We start from the raw sequence: 18,373 nt of genomic DNA on the forward strand, positions 1-18,373 counted from the left end.
CACATTAGTCTTATCAGAAAATTTACTCTGACCTTTTTTTTTTTAAAAAGTGATTTCCTTTCTTTGCCTTAAGGATCACTCAGGCACCCAGAAGAGTAGTCTTCTCCAGGTGGATCAGAACTGTGTCCGTAACTCATATGATGTCTTCTCATTGCTTAGGTAAGACCTTTTAGAATATTGCTGTATGTGTTTTTAACTTCCTCAGTGCATGAGGAAAAGTATGTCTTAAAACGAGAACTGTTTCTAGATTGCTGATCGTTCATTTTCGGAAACTTCTAAATGGTGAAACTTAACCACTGGCAGCAATGCAGGAGTGCTAGTGTCAGCAAGGCACGTGTTTCTCTACCATGGTATTTGGTGGGCGGGGGGGGGGGGGGGGGGGGAGGAGGTAAAGTAAGAAGGGCTTGGATGATCCAGTAGTCAGAACAAAACTAGCAGTGTAGTTCTTGAATTCTTCTAATCAACCACTGAGTTGTGGCTACCTTGGGCCAGCTAAGGCCCTGTCCTTCATTATGATCTGTGTGGACAGAACACACTGCTTGTGGAAGTGCCCCATTGACTGCAGGGGACTCTGTACAGGCACAACAATCTACCTATGCAAATCACAATGCAGGGTTGTGACTTAATTTACCATTGTATGCTTTAATTCCAACCTGGAAAAAGTTCAGGTCAACTGGGAGCTGCAAGTTGTTGGGCTGACTCGGATACAATATTTTGAGAACTTTTTGGTGTGTTAGGTTAGACTCCTCTACAATACTATCACTTAAATATTGAGTGTAGCCTGAATTTGAGATGCTTATATAGAAAGTCTAGTTATAACCTTTCTGTAATTCTTATCTAGGAATGTGTTGAACTTCAGATCTAGAGTAATCATAATATCTGTGTTACAGGGGAAACCCTTGATAAAGAGCTATACATTTAAAAAACTTGAAAACTAAATTTGTTAATTTCTTTAGTTGTAGACATCTAATCCATTTGGTAATCTTACCAGGAGGTGTCACTGTTGCCTTTAAGAAATGTCAATAATATATTCTCCTATAGTGCAAAAGAGATGATAGGAGTTTAGCTGACTCTAGTTTACTTATTCAGAAGCGAAACTATGAGCAGTCTTTTAAATTAAACTTGCTGTTCCTTGATTCTGTAAAACAGTATATGAAAACAAAAGCTGCATTCTGAAATTCTCTACTTGTAGTAGAAAATGTGCAGGGTGCATACTGTGCAGTCTCCAACCTACTTTGAGATGCTATTAGAGACTAATAGAAAAAGTACTTTTATAGCACCTTTACTAAAATAAAACTACATATTTAAAAGGAACTAAGACAGTATGTGAGAGTCACCCTGATCACTCTGCGTATGTGTGGTACCCATTTTCCCCATTCTATTCCATAATATAAATTGTAATTGCAGTGCATAGAGGTTTTGGGGTGTTTATCATAGTATAAATTACTCAGTAAGGTACATGAATGGCCTGAAGTCTATCCTGGCTAGTCTCTAGGTGTGGGCCTGATTGTGCAAGTGTCTGAATGCACATGACTCAAAACTCCCTTTAAGATTAGGGCATTCAGGGTTTTTTTTTTCAGGACCCTCTAAGCTGTTGGTTGGTCAATCACAAGTTCAGAGTGAGAACTTGAACTGAATTACTTCATTTTATTGTTGAAGGAATTCTGACTCTTTTTTTCCTGTCTTTGGGGTGGTGGTGGTGTTTGCTGCTTCGTGCCTTCTACTTCCCCTAAAAGTTTCCTACATGGTGGCTGCAGGTGGTGGTGCATGCTATCGATAATTGCAAAGCAGCTTCCATTCTCTTTCTTCAAGCATGCCTTTCAAAACCTCCTGGAAGTCATGTTTTTTGTGCTTGGTCTTTGCCTGCTGTTGAAATACTTTTTCTGGAAAGTGTGCAGAACTTCTTGCAGTTTAGGGGTTGCACTTTTTTTAAAGCAAGTAATTTAAACAGCTGAGCTCTAAAACGTCAAGCTTGGTATGTAAATAAGCCCTAATGAAAAGCATGTGCTTGGCTACATTTGTGTTTTTTTTAAACTAATTAGTGTTTGTGAACTGTAGAAAACCCATTTAAAGTGTTAGCTGAATGTTTAAGGTGGAGCTGCAGCAGGTGTGTCCAGATACTTAATTCCAGATATTTACAAGCTCCAGCTACTGAAGCAGGTGAAAGGGCTTGTAAGTGGACAGACAGCTCAGCTCTAGAGCAGGGGTTGGCAACCTGTGGCATGTGAGCCAATTTTTACTGGCACTCTGCTGCTAGCCGGGGTCCCAGCTGTCGGCCCCGCTCAGCCTGCTGCCTCCCTGTGTGAACAGAACCCCAGGCCGGCAGCGGGCTGAGTGGGGCCGGCAGCCAGGACCTGCTCAGACCGGCGGGTGGGCCAGGGCTCTGCTCCTGGTCTGGGCCTAGCACTCTGCAGCCCTTATAAAAAATTATACTTCAATTTTTAGTGTAAAATTAGCTTAAACTTTGTGTATTACAGTAATCGTTAAATGTATAATGTTAATAAATACATAGGTTTGGTAAGTACAACTACTTTGTTTCATGTGCCTGGGCTTAATTTGTGTTTTCGATTATTTACCTTCTAAAAAAAAATCTCGCATGTCTTGCACCCCCAGAAAGGGCATCTCGCACCCCCAGGGGGTGTGTGCACCCCAGGTTAAGAACCACTGCGCTAAACTGATAAGATCAGCATTTTAATTTAATTTTAAATGAAGCTTCTTAAACATTTTAAAAACCTTGTTTACTTTACTTACAATAGTTTAGTTATATAGGCTTAGAGAGACCTTCTAAAAACGTTAAAATGTTGTACTGACACGCGAAACCTTAAATTAGAGTGAATAAATGAAGACTTGGCACACCACTTCTGAAAGGTTGCTGACCCCTGCTCTAGAGTAAGATGTTTCCAGCACCTTTTGTAACTTCATAAGAAATCTTGCTTTGAGGGCAAAAGGGTAAGATCCAGAGGCAAACATTGCAGAGCTAATAAGCTGTTCAAGCCAAATAGTTACTGGGGGTGTTTTCTCCTTTTTTAAAACAATGAGCAAAAAATCTTTAAAAGACATGAAATTAAGCACCCAATATGGAAAATTTTTTCCTGGAATATTAATTCTGCCACACTGTGCACATATGTAGTATTGGCTATTCTTTTAATTGTTATTGGTAAGGTTTCATGAGTCTTAAAATCTTCAGTATGTACCTCGTTTTTAGTTGGTGTGCTACAGAAAACGAGAGGTAAAGTGCATTATTGTATACCCTGACACACTGAATTAGCAGTATGACTGAGCTAACATTAAGGCAGCAACTTCTGGCATCTCTTGTCCTGAGTACCATATATTGTAACCTTATTGTAAGGTTAATGTTTTGATATTGAGTTACACTTTAAAAGTAGGTTTCAGAGTAGCAGCTGTGTTAGTCTGTATCTGCAAAAAGAAAAGGAGGACTTGTGGCACCTTAGACTAACCAATTTATTTGAGCATAAGCTTTCGTGAGCTACAACTCACTTCATTGGATGCGTTCAGTGGAAAATATAGTGGGGAGATTTATATATACAGAGAACATGAAACAATGGGTGTTACCATACACACTGTAACAACAGTGATCAGGTAAGGTGAGCTATTACCAGCAGGAGAGTGGAGGGACCTTTTGTAGTGATAACCAAGATGGGCCATTTCCAGCAGTTGACAAGAACGTCTGAGGAACAGCTGGGGGGTGGGGAATAAACATGGGGAAATAGTTTTACTTTGTGTAATGACCCATCCACTCCCAGTCTTTATTCAAGCCTAAATTAATTGTATCCAGTTTGCAAGTTAATTCCAATTCAGCAGTCTCTCGTTGGAGTCTGGTTTTTGAAGTGTTTTTTATTGAAGAATTGTCACTTTTAGGTCTGTAATTGAGTGACCAAAGAGATTGAAGTGTTCTCCGACTGGTTTCTGAATGTTACAATTCTTGACGTCTGATTTGTGTCCATTTATTCTTTTACGTAGAGACTGTCCAGTTTGGCCAATGTACATGGCAGAGGGGCATTGCTGGCACATTGGTGGTAGATGTGAAGGTGAACGAGCCTCTGATAGTGTGGCTGATGTGATTAAGCCCTATGATGGTGTCCCCTGAATAGCTATGTGGACACAGTTGGCAACGGGCTTTGTTGCAAGGATAGGTTCCTGGGTTAGTGGTTCTGTTGTGTGGTGTGTGGTTGCTGGTGAGTATTTGCTTCAGGTTAGGGGGCTGTCTGTAAGCAAGGACTGGCCTGTCTCCCAAGATCTGAGAGTGATGGGTCATCCTTCAGGATAGGTTGTATCATAGAATCATAGAATCATAGAATATAAGGGTTGGAAGGGACCCCAGAAGGTCATCTAGTCCAACCCCCTGCTCAAAGCAGGACCAATTCCCAGTTAAATCATCCCAGCCAGGGCTTTGTCAAGCCTGACCTTAAAAACCTCTAAGGAAGGAGATTCTACCACCTCCCTAGGTAACGCATTCCAGTGTTTCACCACCCTCATAGTGAAAAAGTTTTTCCTAATATCCAATCTAAACCTCCCCCACTGCAGCTTGAGACCATTACTCCTCGTTCTGTCATCTGATACCATTGAGAACAGTCTAGAGCCATCCTCTTTGGAACCCCCTTTCAGGTAGTTGAAAACAGCTATCAAATCCCCCCTCATTCTTCTCTTCTGCAGGCTAAACAATCCCAGCTCCCTCAGCCTCTCCTCATAACTCATATGTTCCAGACCCCTAATCATTTTTGTTGCCCTTCGCTGGACTCTCTCCAATTTATCCACATCCTTCTTGAAGTGTGGGGCCCAAAACTGGACACAGTACTCCAGATGAGGCCTCACCAATGTCGAATAGAGGGGAACGATCACGTCCCTCGATCTGCTCGCTATGCCCCTACTTATACATCCCAAAATGCCATTGGCCTTCTTGGCAACAAGGGCACACTGCTGACTCATATCCAGCTTCTCGTCCACTGTCACCCCTAGGTCCTTTTCCGCAGAACTGCTGCCTAGCCATTCGGTCCCTAGTCTGTAGCTGTGCATTGGGTTCTTCCGTCCTAAGTGCAGGACCCTGCACTTATCCTTATTGAACCTCATCAGATTTCTTTTGGCCCAATCCTCCAATTTGTCTAGGTCCCTCTGTATCCTATCCCTCCCCTCCAGCGTATCTACCACTCCTCCCAGTTTAGTATCATCCGCAAATTTGCTGAGAGTGCAATCCACACCATCCTCCAGATCATTTATGAAGATATTGAACAAAACCGGCCCCAGGACCGACCCTTGGGGCACACCACTTGATACCGGCTGCCAACTAGACATGGAGCCATTGATCACTACCCGTTGAGCCCGACAATCTAGCCAGCTTTCTACCCACCTTGTAGTGCATTCATCCAGCCCATACTTCCTTAACTTGCTGACAAGAATACTGTGGGAGACCGTGTCAAAAGCTTTGCTAAAGTCAAGAAACAATACATCCACTGCTTTCCCTTCATCCACAGAACCAGTAATCTCATCATAGAAGGCGATTAGATTAGTCAGGCATGACCTTCCCTTGGTGAATCCATGCTGGCTGTTCCTGATCACTTTCCTCTCATGCAAGTGCTTAAGGATTGATTCTTTGAGGACCTGCTCCATTATTTTTCCAGGGACTGAGGTGAGGCTGACTGGCCTGTAGTTCCCAGGATCCTCCTTCTTCCCTTTTTTAAAGATTGGCACTACATTAGCCTTTTTCCAGTCATCCGGGACTTCCCCGGATGTAGATCCTTGATGCGTTGGAGAGGTTTATTCCATGTTTATTCCCCCCGCCCCTCCTCTCCCCCCCCCCCCCCCCGACCTTCTTGTCAGCTGCTGGAAATGGCCCACTTTGATTATCACTACCCATCCCCCCTCGTGCTGGTAATAGCTCACCTTACCTGATCACTCTCCTTACAGTGTGTATGGTAACACCCTTTGTTTCATGTTCTCTGTGTATATAAATCTCCCCACTGTATTTTCCACTGAATGAATCTGATGAAGTGAGCTGTAGCTCACGAAAGCTTATGCTCAAATAAATTAGTTAGTCTCTAAAGTGCCACAAGTCCTCCTTTTCATTTTAAAAGTAGTATTAAGGGATAAAAGGGACTGGACAAACAAACTTTTCATGATTGCTGTATCTACAGAAAAACCTTACCAGGAAGATCAGGTGTAGTGGTAAGTGATAAGTGATTAAGTCTAAAAACTAGGACTGTCAATCAGTTATCTCATGCGATTAATTTAAAAAAATTAATTGTGATTAATTGCACTTATAACAATAGAAATTTGTTTCTAACCAATTGAAATTTATTACAATTTTGAATGTTTTTCTACATTTTCAATATTGATTTCAGTTACAACACAATACAAAGGGCACAGTGCTTACTTTATATTTTTATTACAAATATATGCACTGTTAAAATTATAAAAGAAATCGTGCATTCTCTTTCTTGAGAAAGTGTACCTTACAAATGCAGATTTTTTTTTGGTTACATACCTGCACTCAAAAACAAGTGTAAAACTTTAGAGCCTACAAGTACTCAGTCCTATTTCTTATTCTGCCAATCGCTAAGACAAACAAATTTGTTTACATTGACGGGAGATACTACTGCCTGCTTCTTACTTACAATGTCACCTGAAAGTGAGAACAGGCGTTCGCTTGGCACTCTTGTAGCCAGTGTTGCAAGGTATTTACATGCCAGATATGCTAAACATTTGTATTCCCCTTCCATGCTTCGGCCACCATTCCACAGGACGTGCTTCCATGCTGATGATGCTTGTTTAAAAAAAAAAAAGCGTCAATTAAATTTGTGACTGTACTTGAAGGGAGAATTGTATGTCTCCTGCTCTTTTACCTGCATTCTGCATATATTTCGTGTCATAGCAGTCTCGGATGATGGCCCAGCACATCTTCGTTTTAAGAACGCTTTCACAGCAGATTTGACAAAACGCAAAGAAGGTACTGACGTTAGATTTCTAAAAATAGCTACAGCACTCGACCCAAGGTTTAAGAATCTGAAATGCTGTCCTAAATCTGAGAGGGATGAGGTGTGGAGCATGCTTTTAGAAGTCTTAAAAAAGCAACACTCTCTGATGCGGAAACTACAGAACCGAAACCACCAAGAAAGAAAATCCACCTTCTGCTGGTGGTATCTAACTCAGATGACGAAAATGAACATGCGTCAGTCCACACTGCTTTGGATCGTTATCAAGCAGAACCCATCATCAGTGTGGAAGCATGTCCTCTGGAATAATGGTTGAAGCATGGAAGGGACATATGAATCTTTAGCACATCTGGCATGTAAATACCTTGCAATGCCAGCTACAAAAGTGCCATGCGAATGCCTGTTCTCACTTTCAGGTGACGTAAACAAGAAGCAGGCAGCATTATCTCCTGCAAATTGTAACCAATCTTGTTTGTCTGAGTGATTGGCTGACCAAGAAGTAGGACTGAGTTTTACATTGTTTTATTTTTGAATGCAGGGGGGGTTTGTACATAATTCTACATTTGTAAGTTCAACTTTCATGATAGAGATTGCATTACAGTACTTGTATGAGGTGAATTGAATTTTTTTTACAGTGCAAATATTTTAATAAATATAAAGTGAGCACTGTACACTTTGTATTCTGTAATTGAAATTAATATATTTGAAAATGTAGTAAACATTCAAAAATATTTAAAATAAATGGTATTCTATTGTTTAATTGTGCGATTAATCACTTGACAGCCCTACTAAAAACATCTTTCATTAGTTGGCATTGTGGACTAGTGTTTTTATAATAAATTGAATGTCCTGTATAATGACATTCAGTTTATTATTTTCTGCTTATAGTATTTGTGTGCCTAAATATATGTAGATGTATGGAATCCATGCAAAAACGGAATTAAAAATGATAGTGGGGTAAGTATTAGTCTCCAGTTGCATACGACCTTAACTTCCCATTGTGCATATGTATTGATCACGGATATTGTATATTTAAGAAATTTATTTTTTCTATAACTTTAAATGTGTCTAGCAACTTGTATGCTATTGTGCATGAGTCATTTGTAATGTGTGCACCTTGTATACAAAGGTGTCTGTTGGAGAGTGTGGAAATGGAGAAGACACACTATACTTGAGATAGTATGCTATCCTGTAACTAAAGACTAGTAATGCAGATACACAACGGGACAGTTAAGTAACCTGTGTAACTTTAAATTTGGGCATCTCCTGATTTGTGTGTAACACTTAATCTTAATGTAGGAAATTTCATAAACCATTTAGTGTTTTTTTTTTCTGTCTTATCATTTCTTTAAGAAAATGTTCGACACAACAAGCTAGTTATTTGCATTATCATAGTGCCTAGGAGCCGCAGTCATGGGTCAGGACTCCATTGTGTCAGGCATTGTACAAACAAAGACAGTTGCTGCCCCAAACAGCTTACGGTCTAAGGCCTTGTCTACACTAACCCTGTAAGTAGATATAAGTTATGTAACTTAAGTCGACATAATTTACATTGACTTAGCGTGGTGTAGACACTGCTGTATGTCGATGGGAGATGCTCCCCATCAACATATCTTCCACCTCTTGTTGAAGTGGAATACTGAAATGGATAGAGTGCTCTCCCATCAACTTACTGCTTCTTCACTAGACCCACTAAATCTATACCCGCTACATCGATTGCAGCAGCACCGATTTAGCCCATAGTAAAGACAACAGATGGGTGGATACAGGCTGAGTACAAGGAAATAATGAGAACATGCTCCTTATGAAGTGGGCTTTTCTTTAGCACATCTAGTGCTATGTAGTTCTTGTCCTCCAAGATTTGCTGTTCCTCCTGATCCCTATATTGTTGAACTCTGTAGGTGTGAATACACTTTGGCAACTTTCACTACAGTTGTTGAGGTATTTCAACCATGCTGTATTTATCGCTATATGTAAATATAGAAAACACTTGCTTGTTTCTGCACTAGATTTTTTTTCTAAAATGTAGCACTATTGTTACCAATGGAAAAACTAATGTAAGCAGAGCTCCAGATAGCTGCTAAGGCGCTAACCATAATGTCCTCTAACTCCTCTCAAAGCAGGTCTAGATGGCATTGTGGCTAAAATGTCAGGGGTTGCCAGTACATTCCCATTGCTTCTAAAACTGCTGAAGCTGTGGCAGGGTAGCAGTGCTGAGGAAACTAAAACTCCAGAGGGTAAAGCCTTGTTTACTTAAGGATGTGTATTAGTTCTCCCTAAGCTTCAAAGCCAAGAAGACCAACCTGATTACTGTGCTTTCGTGAACAGGTGGGCCATGGTTTTTAGCTGCTAGGTTCTTATACTGAATAGCAAAAGTAATAAACTGCTTCCTCCCTCCAATTCATTCCTTCTCACAGTAATAACTTCTGACATTGTAGCTTACCACTCAGTGGCTTAAATTATTTAAAAAGATGCAGCCCAGGCTGGGTGGGGTCACTTTGGCCTGGAAATGAGGTGTAAATTCTTAAGTGAAGGTAATTAACCACTGGAACAATTTACCAAAGGTTGTGGTGGATTCTTCATCATTGGATGTTTTTCTAAAATCTGCTCTAGGAATTTTTGGGAAAGTTCTGTGGCCTGTTATACAGGAGGTCAATCTATGTATCTATGAAATTCACTTCTCTCCCTGGACCTTTTTCCCCCTGCTCCCTTCGCTCTGTTAAAGGTTCTGTATAGGAAACTGAAGCAAACAGTGATAAGGAGACACACATTCATTGTGCCAGGCAAGTGAGTCATAGGCCTGGGTTGAGGATGTTGCGTATAAGGTTACATCTCTGAAGAATGTTGATAGAGATGAAGATGGATGTAATGGGAAAACAAGTGTTGCCCCAGAACCAACCTAACAAAAAATAACAATTTAGTGGAGTCTGTTGGGGATTGTGATCTCACACATGTGCATGCTTCAGTGATAGAGTTCATCATATCTATACAGTAATCTATCTATCCCCTCTGCATTTCATCTTATTTTCTGTCAAATCTAGTTCCAATTATATATTCTTCACTTCCACGAGTGGTAAATGCAGAGATTTGGATATTTTTTTTGAAGAGAAATTCCTGGTTCACTTCAGGGAATTGGTACCCGAAAGAGTACAGTATCCACCAGCTGGAACACACCAATTCATTGAGGTCTCGGAGCACTGCTCCTTCCATGGAAAACAGGCCTGTTTTAGTCACAACTGTCAACATGTCTGTTTTCGTAATTTGGAAGAACACAGTTAGCCCTATAACATAGAGAGAGATGCTTCTGTCCTGGCTGGACCAAAGTTTTATTTCTATGTACGCGGCCAGTCAAGGTGGAGATGATCACCAAGATTTACGTGGCAGAAGTCTGACTAATATAGTGGCTCCAGAAATCTTGCTTATCAAGATGGGCTGGCGATCAACCTCTTTGCATCTGGAAACAGTAAATAAAGTACCCTGGGTCCTGTGTGTGCGATCCTGGGATGTGAGGTGGTGAGTGACCTCTTGCAAAACTGGGCCTGGTCCTTGCTATAGCTTCCAATCTTTTCTGCTGCTCCCTAGGACGATACAAAAAATTGGAATGAGAGAGCAATACTGATACTGCTGCTTATGCCTTTCTCACTGAAGAGGCTATGACTCTGGGGACTGATTGACCTAACCCTGGATCTTTGGGTGGATAGGAGGTCTGCTACTGGAAAACCAGACTGGTTTAAAATGAATACTTGGATAAAGTTCTTATGGATCCCAAAAGAAAATTAAACAGTACTTATTCTTTCTTCAATGAAGTTGAATCAAAGTGGTTATGGCAATATTTTGCAATTTCAACAATATTTTTCCTTTTCCTGGAGTTGTACTTAAATCTTTGGCTAAAAGATGCAACAGATGAAGACTGCACCCATGTGCTATAAGTTTCAGGTTCCTTTCATTATAGTCTCCTGGATTTCTTCTCATCTTTGCTACATTTGCAGCATTGTCTGATAAAGCTGTGCACTTGACATATGAATTTTTAAATTTTTACAGCTTTTACTGCTACTTTTAAGTATACTGCTGTATGGGCATTTCCTGTTTCAGCTGTTGCTGTAAGATAGACAACCGTATTTTCGGTTGTCTCACAAGCATATGTTAGTGGATCATTGTATACATTGCTCCACCCATCAAGACTCAGATTAATGAGTTTCCCTTCAAAGTTTTTTGCACAGTGTTCAATTTCCTCTTTCCAGCAATGTGTGCTCTGCCAGGTGGAGAGTAGCCTGGTCATAGTGATTGAACCGTCTCCATGAAATGTTTCATCTGAACAAGATGAAAGGAAGAATTTGAACTGAGCAATCTTTTCATCTATGGAGTCTTGCTGGAATTTACTGGTCCTGATTATGAACACATCCATGGGCTTTACTGGACGATGAAGTTTTTTGTTTTGTTTTTAAATGTACACGGGTCATTTTACTGTCTAATGTATGTTTAGTTGCATCGCTGCTGGTTGTACTAGCAGATTACTCTGAAGTTTGTTGACATTGCTGTTGGTGGACATTCATAACCCCTTATGTCAAAGCTGGACCCTGAAACACAATGGAGTAAAGAAAAGTCCGTCACTGAGTATTACTCAGTGCTCTCATTTTGAAAAATAAGATTGTAAATGAGATTCCTCCTCCTGAAACTGTTTGTATTACTATTTATTTAGTCTAAATCCAGTTTTATAGGGAAAAAATAAATCCTGATTTCTCAAACTGGGGGTCGGGACCCCTCAGAAGATCATGAGGTTATTACATGGGGAGTCGCGAGCTGTCATCCTGCACCCCAAACCCCACTTTGCCTCCAGCATTTATAAGGGTGTTAAATATGTAAAAAGGTTTTAAATTTAAAAGGGAGGTTGCACACAAGAGGCTTGCTATGTTAAAGGAGTCACCAGTACAAAAGTTTGAGAACCACTGAAGATTCTAAATCTATTTAACCCCTTACCTCTAGCAACAAACCAAACAGTTTGAAGACTTCTAAAAAATATTAAAATTCATAAATGTCTAAACTTTAAACAGGAAATTTCAGCTTGGATGTTTGTTTATATTGAGCAATAAAAATAATTTCAGAAGTCCAGCAGTAACAGTAAAAATGTAAAAAGAAAAGGAGTACTTATGGCACCTTAGAGACTAACCAATTTATTTGAGCATGAGCTTTCGTGAGCTGCAGCTCACGAAAGCTTATGCTCAAATAAATTGGTTAGTCTCTAAGGTGCCACAAGTACTCCTTTTCTTTTTGCGAATACAGACTAACAGGGCTGTTACTCAGAAACCAGTAAAAATGTAACTACTTCAACAAAGTAATATACCAATTATATTTTGAAATTCGTAAGTAACCTACCCAGAACACAAATTTTTGACAGTCTGTTATTTACTAAGTAGTAAGACATGGTAGGAGGGACACACAAAGGTGCAAAAATAAGTTTTTACTAATGGTTGATCAAGACTGTTAAGACGTCCACATCATTGTCTTTAAAGCCACTGCCTTTTGATGAGTGTCTGTCTTTCATCATGTTTCATTCTGAAAACTAGGCCTTTCATTTTTGTTGCACTGTTTACATTTGGCAAGTATTCCTTCCTCACCCAGAGGTACAGGAACTCCTTGAAAATATTCCCACATAGGGTGACTTTTACAATCTGTAGCCATGGCATTTTTTCCCCCTCCAGTTCCCAGGTGTTGAAATCAGCACTCTCTCTGCTCTGCTCTAAAAAAGCTGTCCTTTCTTCCCGCAGTGCCTTGCTTTGACACAAGTGTTGCTCCTTTCTGGTTGCACACTCTGCTCCTTTTCCTTTTGTTACAGAACTCCCCTGCCCCATTCCTTCCCCCCCTCCAAAAAAAAAACAAAACAAAAGAACTATCTAAGACTTCTGCTTGTGTAACCCACATGCCTTTTTTGCACTGCAGTATTTTATTTGTTTAGAGACAGTGAGGCAGTTGAGAAATTAATGGATTTCTGCTTGTTTGTATCTCTGCCTATGTACATGTGCAAGAAGACAGAGCAAGGCTGTTTGTGTGAAGTGCCAGAAGCAAGGACTGGTAGTTACTGGGCAGATCAGTGTTCTAGCATGAGCTGGAGAGTAAGTTGCCATGGTGGACGGAGTTTCAAGGGAGAAGCCATGTAACGAGTGTAAGACCACCCAGGTGGGCTCAGTGGATGAGCCTGATGAGATACATTATGGTGTCTCCTGGAGTCCAGAGGCCCAATCCCAATGCCTGTGATGACTTTGCCAGTCTCTTGCACCTAGTAGCACAATCCCTGGATCCTCTACAGGATCAAGTCCTTAATATAATACATGACCTATTGTGCTAGCCTTATAAAGCTTGACCTCAGAAGACAGGATGTTTTTCCCTTGATTCTTTCTTGATGGAGAAAAGCAGCCTTTAACTCAGTTTTTTGATTGAGGCTCATGGATACAGCATATTTTTTATCAAATGTGTTGAGATTACAGTAAAGTTAGGCCTTAACATATGTTGTATTAAATTCAGATTTCATTTTAAATAGGCTTATTTTTAAAAGAAACTTATAATTTAAATAAAACCTAATTTTAAAAGATTTTTATCTCCTCTAAATGCCATTTCCTTTCTTTTGACCAAAAAAATCTTACTTGAAGAAAGGAGATTTTTCAGGTAAGCACAGATACATTTGTCCTATTATGATTTTTGACTCTGGCTACTGTTGATTTGAATCCTAGGAGTGAGTGCATACCCACCTCACCTCAAGATAGGAGCTTTTTCCACCCAACAGGAAATAATCTTACATTATGGATTGTCACCCTGAACATTTTGCATTTTCATAGCACATTTCATCCAAGAGTCCAGCGTGTTTCAGCAGCCTACACTTCTCCTCTGTGCCCAGCAACTTCTTCCTTAAAGTACCTTTCTTAAGGTCACACAGGAAGTCAATGTCAGTGCCAGGAATAGAATGTAGGTCTTCAGACTCCATACTTCCTCTTTCCATCACCACTACTTTCTGCTTCTTGGCCCAGGTCAAATTGCAAGGTCATTGGCACATTTCTAAAGGAATTGGGTGATGGTGAGGTTAATTATAAAGCAGAAAAATCTGTTGGATATCGTAGGTGGGAAAGGAAATGAAGAAAAAGTAAATGACATTTTAACGGGGCTTTCTCAAAATATATTTTTTTAAATTGGCTGGAGTCTGGCAGGAGCTTCCTAGAATCTAATCTCTGGACAAATGTAAAGCAATGTTTATACAGGCTTTGTATTTTTATTTAATATCTGTTTAATAGAAGCCTTATTTTTAATAATGGGGTTGGGTGTTTGCAATTTGGATATCCCATATCTCTCTTGTTGCCAGAAAAGCTTTGTTCTATTTTCTAAATCCCCAGTGTCAATACTGTTTAAATAAATTTAGTGTAAACTAAGGTTGTTTTGGCAAATCTGACCTTCAGTATATTTATTTCTCTTGTGAGAGATAGCTGTAGCATGTGTTACTGTTGTATTTAGTCTGGGTAGTCATGGCTGACAACCAAGAATTCAAATACTGTACATGAAAGTTCAGATACAACAGAGATAGAAGGAAGAGAACAAAAAATTGAAACAATCCAAAAAGTTGGATAATCTTTCAAACAATTAACCACATCTATGCATCAAAGAAATAAATGTCTAATAAAATCAGAAATCGATGCTGAATGCAAATCCATAGAAGTATAAAAGAAAAGATTACCAGTCTACAAAATAAAAGCTATGGTCTAACAATTGTGACTACCCTAAATAGCCTCCAAACACACAGAGAAGAAAGTGAATAGCAGATTTCTATCTGTGACAAATGACAACTTTCTTAAGAAAATAGAACTTGATGACCACAAATTTGTATCAGCAGTGACCCCATGGTGTCATTGACATTGTATGGACTGTCAAATAAACAAAGATCGTTCACTCTTCCAAAGTCTTGTGATCTTTCAACTAATTAGCACAAGTGCTTTGGTCTTAAGATATCCATAGCATGGTGAAAGGAGTCCAAAGACTTTCCAGATTGAGGGCCGTATTCTGCAATCCTCAATTCACATCAGTACTCCCACTGATAATGCATCCGATGAAGTGAGCTGTAGCTCATGAAAGCTTATGCTCATATAAATTTGTTAGTCTCTAAGGTGCCACAAGAACTCCTTTTCTTTATGTGAATGCAGCCTAATACGGCTGCTACTCTGAAACCTGACCACTGATATTAGTGGATCTCCAGTATTAGGCCCAGAGTTCACAATACATGCAAAAGAGATGAAATTTAGTCTTACCCTTTGACTGGCCATACCTTGTTCACGCTTCCAGTATGAAGCCTTTTGGCTAATCTAGAAACCAGTTCAAGAAAACAAACTCAGGCTTGAAAAAATTCAGACTACTGTGATTTTTATTAGTCAGCAATAATGGTTTGCTGAGCAGCCTAGTTAACGCTGTTGCTGAGACAAATAGAAATAGTTTGGATTTCTACCAGCATGCTGGTATCCGGTTTAGGGAATCAGTCTTTGATACTAGTTTCTAACTAGTAAAGGTCTCAAGTTTTGATTTTGGGTACTCACCCCATTCCCTTTTCACTTTCCTTTTGGAAGGAAGAAAGAGCGGTTTCCTCTTCCTCTCTCTGAAACATCCTTATTGCTGTGATAAGGGCTTGGGAGGAGGAATAAGGATTCAACTATTTTACCTCACCAAACTACTTTTGGGTGGTCCTCCCCCTGAATGTAGCTTTGCCAAAATGCATGAAATTTACATGATTTTGGAGAATTGTACTGCAGCTCACAGGGCCTAGAGTAATAGTAAAATGGTCACATTTTTTGTTAATGTCACTCTACTGCTGCTTGACAAAGCTGAGTTGCTGCAGAGACACTGGAGAGCAGTCTGCAGACACTGAACGAGAACACAACACTGGCTAAACCATTTTTTGTTTTTTAAAAAGTCTCTACATCCTGTGAAAATTGGCCCAGATCCCCTTGCTTCCAAAGGAAAGTCTGTCCAGTGGATTTTTGAAACCTTGAATTTAGTTTTTTAAAGTGCTAATTCTAATAAAATCCAGAACTACCTAGGACGAATCCCGCACTGGTTGATGACTAAATATTTGTTATGCTATCAGCATGCTCATAGTTGTCATTACTATAAATGAAGCAGATTGTAGTGAAGCACAGATCTTGCTAATTTTAGGATGAGAACTGTAGGGGATGATCTTAGATTCAAGATGACAATGAAACTGAGCAGAAAAGTACTCCTAGATTTCTAATCCAGTTTTAATGGGGAGGTAGCATTCAAATGTGTGGGTGAGTCTGATCTCTTTTGCAGTGGGGTATATCATAAGTAACTCAATGAAGTCATAGGTGTTATAATGGTTGTTTAAATGAGAATCAGGATCATGGTCTGTGTGATGTAGGACAGAGATGATGGCAGTTCCACTACTTTTCTGTAATGATAGACTCTTCTCTGCACGGAATTGAGTCTCATTGTTATGCTAGACACTTCATAAGAGGTCTGATTCATGTTCTAGGAATTGTCTTTACAGAAAATTGAGTTATTGTGCTGGTAAACTAAGTGCTAGCTCTAGCCAAGGCTGTAGATTAGCTAAGAACTAACAAACTCACAGCTGGAAACCAAATCAGCTCATTTGTATGTTAGTTTTGTTCAAAATAGGTATTGTCTTAAGACTGGTTTCAGAGTAGCAGCCGTGTTAGTCTGTATCTGCAAAAAGAAAAGGAGGACTTGTGGCACCTTAGAGACTAACAAATTTATTTGAACATAAGCTCATGCATCCGATGAAGTGAGCTGTAGCTCACGAAAGCTTATGCTCAAATAAATGTTAGTCTCTAAGGTGCCACAAGTCCTCCTTTTCTTACAAGACTGTGTTTAGTGTTAAGACTCTATGAAATGTTGCATATATTAACTCACTTGTAACGTCTGTGTTCCAAGCTATAAGGAAATATGTAAGTTTTGATTTACAGCTTTGAAAATGTTTGCTCTGAATTTGTGAACCTAGGCACAGGAATTGTTCCCCCCCCCCCCCCACCTCCAGAGGACTGTCAAAAATTAAGTGGGCCATTATAAGACAAAAACATTAATTGCCCCATCCACCTGTGGCCAATGCCAGGTGCTTCAGAGGGAATTAACAGAACAGGTAATCATCAAGTGATCCATCCCCCTATCTCCCATTCCCAGCTTCTGGCAAACAAAAACTAGGAATACAATCCCTGGCAAACAAAAACTAGGAATACAATCCCTGCCCATCCTGGCTAATAGCCATTGATGAGCCTATCCTCCATGAACATACCTACTTCCTTTTTTTAACCCTTTTATAGTATTAGCCTTCACAACATCCTCTGGCAAAGAGTTCCATAGGTTGACTGTGGATTGTGTGAAGAAATACTTTTTTGTTTTTAAACCTGCTGCCTATTAATTTCATTTGATGGCCCCTAGTTCGTGTGTTATGAGACGGAGTAAATAACACTTCCTTATTTACTTTCTCCACACCAGTCATGATTTTATAGACCTTTATCATATCCTGAGTTGTCTCCTTTCCAAGCTGAAGAGTCCCAGTCTTATTAATCTCCATATGGAAGCTGTTCTATATTCCTAATTATTTTTGTTGTCATTTTCTGTACTTTTTCCAATGCCAATATCTTTTTTGATATGGGGTGACCAGATCTGCATGCAGTATTCAAGATGTGGGAGTACCATGGATTTATATAGAGGCAATATGATATTTTCTTTTATCTATCCCTTTCCTAATGATTCCCAACTTCGTTAGCTTTTTTGACAGCCGCTGCACATTGAGTGGATGTTTTCAGAAAACTATCCAGTGATTCCAAGATCTTTCTTGAGTGGTAATAGTTAATTTAGATGCCATTATTTTATATGTATAGTTGGAATTATGTTTTTCAATGTGCATTACTTCACATTTAGGTTGGATATTAGGAAAAACTTTTTCACTAGGAGGGTGGTGAAACACAGGAATGCGTTACCTAGGGAGGTGGTGGAATCTCCTTCCTTAGAAGTTTTTAAGGTCAGGCTTGACAAAGCCCTGGCTGGGATGATTTAGTTGGGGATTGGCCCTGCTTTGAGCAGGGGGTTGGACTAGATGACCTCCTGAGGTCCCTTCCAACCCTGATATTCTGTCATTTATCAACACTGAATTTCATCTGCCATTTTGTTGTCCATCCACCCAGTTTTGTGAAGTCCCTTTGTAACTCTTCACAGTCTGCTTTGGACTTGACTATCTTGAATAGTCTTGTATCATCTGCAAACGTTGCCACCTCATTGTTTAACCTCTTTTCCAGATCATTTATGAAAATGTTGAACAGTACTGGTCCTAGTACAGACATCACTATTTACCTCTGTCCATTCTGAAAACTGACTGTTTGTTCCTACCCTTTGTTTCCTATCTTTTTAACTAGTTACTG

At 39.8% G+C, this 18,373-nt stretch overlaps 1 protein-coding gene across 2 annotated transcripts in view; it reads left to right on the forward strand.

The window, feature by feature from the left end:
* Nucleotides 1-18,373, forward strand: part of UVRAG (UV radiation resistance associated) — a 164,327-nt gene that overhangs the window by 39,263 nt on the left and 106,691 nt on the right. For both annotated transcript variants that reach the window (XM_048839927.2, XM_048839937.2), the window contains exon 6: nt 74-159. In XM_048839927.2, coding sequence (XP_048695884.1) covers nt 74-159 — 86 coding nt within the window. The remainder of the gene's footprint in view (nt 1-73; nt 160-18,373) is intronic.

Source organism: Caretta caretta, chromosome 1, assembly GCF_965140235.1.
Source record: "Caretta caretta isolate rCarCar2 chromosome 1, rCarCar1.hap1, whole genome shotgun sequence".
NCBI lineage: Eukaryota > Metazoa > Chordata > Testudines > Cheloniidae > Caretta > Caretta caretta.